This window comes from Brassica oleracea, chromosome C9 (assembly GCF_000695525.1).
Source record: "Brassica oleracea var. oleracea cultivar TO1000 chromosome C9, BOL, whole genome shotgun sequence".
In the NCBI taxonomy this organism is placed as follows: domain Eukaryota; kingdom Viridiplantae; phylum Streptophyta; class Magnoliopsida; order Brassicales; family Brassicaceae; genus Brassica; species Brassica oleracea.
Genome location: NC_027756.1, coordinates 2,165,913 through 2,171,955, shown reverse-complemented (window position 1 = coordinate 2,171,955; position 6,043 = coordinate 2,165,913). Strand labels below are relative to the sequence as shown.

Here is a 6,043-nt window from a genome sequence, read left to right as displayed (position 1 = left end):
GATGAAGCGTAACTACGAAACTACGACGAAATACTCTCTTTCGCTTTTACAACGAATTTATTTCGTCGTAAATGTTACATGGAAGTTACGACGAATCTTGCATTACGACGGACGTTTTACAACGAAACGCTATTCCTTGTTAATTCGTTGTAACCCTTCTATTACAACGAATTAACAAGGAATATGACCCTTGTAATAAATATGTTTTCTTGTAGTGATTAAACCGATCCAAAAAAACAAACTAAGCCAAATACAAACCGAACCGAATACAAACCGATCGAATATAAACCGAAACGAACTAAACTAACTATGGTTTACTTCAGTTTGAAAAATACTAGAACCAAATTAACCAAATTGAATCGAACCCAAACCGAACCGAAAAAAATAACCGAAGTGTCCACCCCTAGTTTTGTGGGTATGAGAAATGTCCCATGACGAAATATCAGTTTGCCGAGAGTAATATTACTTTGGTTTCAAAAAAAAATTAACAATCAAGTAAATTTCATCCCCGCACTTTTCACACAATAATATTACTTTCGACAAATAACTGTTAACGATAAGAAATGCGTCTTCGCAATCAATTATATTATACATTGCATAAGTTAAATGTGATCAATAGGAGCTAACATGGAAAGAAAAAAATATGATATAATGCTGTTAAAATAAAGTTTGTGATATATACCATCACAATAACGTCGACAAGCTCTAAGCTTAAGGAATATTCTTTTGAGTTTAATATTGCTATTAACATTTGTAAACCTTATCTTAATAACATTGTCATCGTTAAACTTTGGTTACTTTATTTTAATTTTAATGCATCAAATTTAGTCAAAAAAACATTGTCATCGTCATGTCTCTTTGTTGTCACCGGTAAGTTGTTCTGTTAATGTATGAGGCTCAACTAGTCTATAAAGCTTTGCCTTTAGATTGATTGTCATAGCAATACTTCACATTGTGCAGTTTGTAGCTTTTCAGAGACAATAGAAGAATAAAAATAGATTAAAAGTGAAAAGGGATAAGAATAGAGGCTGCGATGGACTATATATGAATCTATGATACTACATTAATTCAAAGATTTAATGAGAAAGGGGTGGAGGAAAAACCTTTAAAAGAAGAAAAACAAATATACTTGTTTAAGCGATTTCCAGATAAGGTTTACAATATCACAATGTAAACTGACATCAACCCTTAAAACATCATAAACACTTGCTGCTGCAACAACATAAAACAAAGGAGGGACCATAGCAATACATTATTACCCTTTTGGCATATTCAAGGTCTTTGAAGATAGATCAACGACCTATAGATTAAAAATAACACATCATGAATCAATAAGATGTTAATATTGCCAAACTTCATAAAAGGTTAATTTAATCTTAAATAAAATATATATATATATATATATATATATATATATATATATATATCAGTCAATCAACCAAACTCATAAATTTAACAGTGAAAAATAATAATTACCGTTTATTCGATCATAACATCTCATATGAGGCTCAGTTCAAAAAAAAAAGACATCTCATATGAGGATCAATATATTGGCCGAGACTTTCATAAATAGGATCATATATTTGATATGCTCTCCTAAAAAGATGTATTTGTTAGATAACATATCATTACTTAATTATTCCAGATTGAATTAAGACTCGCAGAAACATAAATTGTATTTTTAAATATAAGGAACTGAGAAAGGTGTGAATTGTCTGTCAATAGATAGGAAAACACCTTTCTTCACCGGGATAGATTGTACGTGAACCAACATTTCCACTTGCCGGTGTTATCCTCTGCATTATTTAATCAATGTATTATACTATTTCTCTTTCATTAGTTTTTTATTTTGGGAATAAGTTATGTATGTAAAAAAAAAAGTTTATGTATGTTACAAGAACTTGTACCCTGCGTTGAGTTAAAGATGATGATTCTTCAAATTGAACTTGACTTTCATAACTTCTTCGACGAGATCCCAAAACTCCACTCTATGAAATTCATATTATCAATTAATTTTTTTTTTTGGTGATACAACAATGGCTACAATATAATTTGATGACTGTCTAGTTGAACTAAACTCATTGTTTTTCTATTTGGAGGTCACAAGATTTAAATGCTACAATATTTATCATTCCAGTAACATATCAAGCAAAAAATTAGAAGATTATGAATATATAATGTTATTTGGCATGGAAATATGGTACCTGTGGAGGTATGGTTGAGTTTGTCGATGAACGTATACGCATTTCGGTGTTTAAGTTGGACGACCTGGATCTCGATGAAGACTGACGTCCCAATCTTTGCATACTGCCATGGTGCATGAAGAGATGAAGTCCAAAAGATAGATTCGATGTTTTAAAACACAAAAACACACAAAATCTTTATATATAAAGAAGAGTTTGAATCTTGGTGATGCCACCTAGGAATCCACATCAGAAAATAGGCTATTGTAAGTGTGACACATGTCCACAGAGTATGAAACTCACAGTATATAATAAAAGTAACGTTCAAAATAATTGTTCAATCTATTACTTCTGAACGATTTACTTTTGCAGTCAATCAACATAAGTAACGTTCTTATCAATATCATTGAACCACTCTTTCCACTACGCCACATTCAATGCATCCCTCCTTTTTTTGACGATATACACCCATCCTTCTATAATATCGAATCTGTACCTATAAATAATGGAGTAAACTTTCGTGAAATTCATCACCTCACTTTCTTCCCCTCAAATCTAAATCATTATAATCCTCTGAAACTCAAGTGCAGGAAATAGAGTACAAAATGGTTTGGTTCTGACCGTTTGAAGGGAGACAATATGAGAGCAATCCAAAAGCTTCTCTTTGTTCTGAATAAGAAACCGATTCGACTCCGGGTCAGCTAAGCAAATCATCAGTTCACCAATATATGCGTCATTAAAACCGATTCTGGGAAATTTTCTCCTCAATTTAAGGCCCAGGATCCTCCGTATTGTAAGCTCCGACCAGATCCGAGTCTCGCCAATGAGGTGAAGTCCGAGACTTCTCGGTAGAGCCAACCGCCCGAAACGCGTGCAGCAGGGTAAGAGGAGGAAAGCGGCGGCAACAGAGGAGAGGAGCAGGAGGATGAAGGCAGTGAAGAAAATAGAGAGAGGTATTGACGATGGAAAAGAGGAGAGAGTGGAACGGAGACTTTCAATTACTAATATCTTTAGCATTTTTCTTCCTTTTCATTTTAATAAAAATATACTATTTCCATAAATAAATGATATTTCGAATATCAAATAAACATTCATTTTACTTGCAATTATGACATTTTAGATTTGCGATCGGAAAAATCTATCAACATTTAGAACAAGAGATTTTTTCTAAATGTTATTAACAAAATGTCAATAGTTGAGACTGCTACCACCAGAGCAAAAATAACGAATTTCAAAAAAAAAAAAATTAGTTGAACAAAGAAAATTGATAAATATATATATGTATTTAATATTCAAAGATTTTCCGCGGTAGTCATAATTATTTATAACGCTTCGTCTTTCGCGTCGCTAATTCCGTTATAACGTCTTCATTATGGGCTTCCCATTAATAATGTATGGCCCTAACTGTATGGTACCACAAACCCTAATCAGAAAGTTCGTTTCTACCATTCTCCGCCGTGTGTTGACGATTTCGATTCCTCACCCGCAGATGAACGGTTCAATCTTTACTCACAGTACTGATTGATACGTCCACGATGTGTCTTCAATGCGATCCTTAAGTCTCATAGGCGGTGTGATTTATGAGTATAAATAGATGTGCGTTCTCTCATCCTGAATTCATCCATCCTATATTTCTCTTATTACTCAAAACTCTTGGAGTTTACCGAGAAGCTCGAAGCTGCCTGTGTTGGTACAGTGGAGTCTGGAAAGATGACAAAAGATCTTGCACTCATCATTCACGGCGCAAAGTAAGTCACTGATTTCTTCGTCATCATCTAGTTACATGTTCCCATCAAGATTGATATATGTTTGTCCAGGCTCTCTAGGGACACTTACCTGAACACGGAGGAGTTCATCGATGCAGTTGCGGATGATCTCCAAACAAGGCTAAGGCGAAGAAATAATCTATTAAATTCCTGTATCTAAAATTAAAAGCTAAAATATCCTCTTTATAAAATGAATTTCATTTTTATTTATTTTTAACTAGGACCGTTTCAAACGCGCGGGATTTGATTGGATCGGTTTTTATAAAAAAAATATAATTTTGTTTAAATTTCTTTATGTTAAGTTGGTGTGAGTATGATTATGTTGTCTATACTAAATTTCAGTTTTATAATTAAAAATGACTGAATTTTTAGTATTGTTTAAATTCAGATTTGGAAGATTTTATAGTATTTTTAGTATTATTACACTATAAAATACACAAATCAAATTCGATCCGAATGAGATTGAATTTTCGAATACAATTTTATTTTTTTTTGTGAATGTTTGTAAAATAGTGGAAAATGAAGTTTTAATTTAGAGGAACCTAATGTCGAATGAAATTTTAATTTAGAGGAATCTTATGTCGAAGTTATTATAGTTGTTTTGGACAATGTTAGTAATTGCTATTATTAACAAATTATTAACAACAGTTGTTGTTTTTTTTTTTTGGTATTTAAAAAAAATATTGAGTAAATAACTTACATTTCAGGAACATCAGCCAATCTGATATCCAACCCTTATGAGATTATACAAAGACATCGTTTTCAGAAATACAAATACTAATAGTTTTAGACTCTTGACTCTGTTTTTGTTTTAAATTTCCGTCAACAGACGACTCTGACTTATCTTACAATTCTACATTTCCTGTTCTCATGGAAAACATCCTATTGAAACTGATTCATTATTCTAATAATTGGTTTCAAATACAGAGTCCCTAATATGTATTTAATGTGTTCCAATGGTTCAATATAGCCATGGAATATATCGTACTACCTTATTTACACAACAAATAAAATAAATATATTTCAAATAAATCAACACAACTGGTGCGTGACATAACCTCATAAAATATAATCCATACAATATAAACTAATCAAACATACTTATAAACGAAAAATTTAAAAGTAATATTAAAAAAGCAAAAAACATAGATTGTACATCCATAATATTGTTAAGTAGAAATAGTCATTCGTATATTCTGATGGAAATCAATATATATATTAATAAAAAAATTAAAAAGGGGCTCAACATGTCGAGATACGATACTTTAGTATTATTATTTACGGTTTACATGAATAATAATTAACAGACCTAATAATAAATTTTACTCATATATTTACTTAATCTATAATTACAAGTCAATTTCTTTCCTCACGAGATTCTTTAGATTCATCCAACTCCAGAAAATTACCAAAAATGATGTGATGGCACCATGAAAAAATAAATAAATCAAAACTACTTATCAAGACAGCAGGGTATATTTAGTCTTCAAATACAATAATACGTACATAATTTAACTAATATGTATATTTTTAAATATAAAAATTTATATTAAATATTTACTCTAACTATTTACATTATTTTTAAATTATCATCCCGCCCCTAGTAATATCTAAAAACACGAAAACTTAATAGTTCTCTTGTAATAGATACAATAGTTGAAAATTAATTTACACGCTAGAACACATCAAAGACATTTGTGGTCTAGATATAATTGAATTGCTACTTCGTGGAACATAACTAAATATAGAAATCACATTGGTTTGATTTTGTCGAGTGAATAGATCATGCACAAACCTAGTAAAATTTGCATGTGGATGACCAATCTTCCACAAACAGAGCTAATGTTACTAGTAGATATATAAACATTAAGAGAATCATATTCTGTTAATTAAAATTGTAATTACCGTAATTGTTATATAATTTTTCACTAGAAAAAAATTAAAAACATAAAATAGAAGTGGGATCGTATCCTGGGTTTCTTTTGTTGCTTTCAAATTAATTATGAGAAATTACTGACATAAATCTCTGATTTGCAATTAAATACGAGAAAGACAGATGATCTTACCCAACTGAATTGTCAACCATCCTTGGAT

At 31.1% G+C, this 6,043-nt stretch overlaps 1 protein-coding gene across 3 annotated transcripts; it reads right to left on the bottom strand.

The window, feature by feature from the left end:
• Nucleotides 1-1,111: 1,111 nt before the first annotated feature.
• On the bottom strand, nt 1,112-3,169 carry LOC106316205. 3 transcript variants are annotated; one of them, XR_001264767.1, is made up of 6 exons: nt 2,805-3,169; nt 2,548-2,679; nt 2,205-2,307; nt 1,908-1,988; nt 1,738-1,796; nt 1,112-1,300 (listed from the first exon to the last, which is right to left on the bottom strand). XR_001264767.1 is itself a non-coding variant. In XM_013754072.1 (6 exons), exons 2-6 carry the CDS (start codon nt 2,615-2,617, stop codon nt 1,273-1,275), a joined length of 402 nt encoding a protein of 133 aa, XP_013609526.1. In that variant the 5' UTR covers nt 2,618-2,679; nt 2,805-3,169; the 3' UTR covers nt 1,112-1,272. The 3 variants fall into 3 exon arrangements, 2 of the variants coding, with proteins under 2 accessions (XP_013609526.1, XP_013609527.1); XM_013754072.1 differs by having other exon boundaries at nt 2,487-2,679; XM_013754073.1 differs by having other exon boundaries at nt 2,487-2,673.
• Between the last annotated feature and the right edge of the window lie 2,874 nt (nt 3,170-6,043).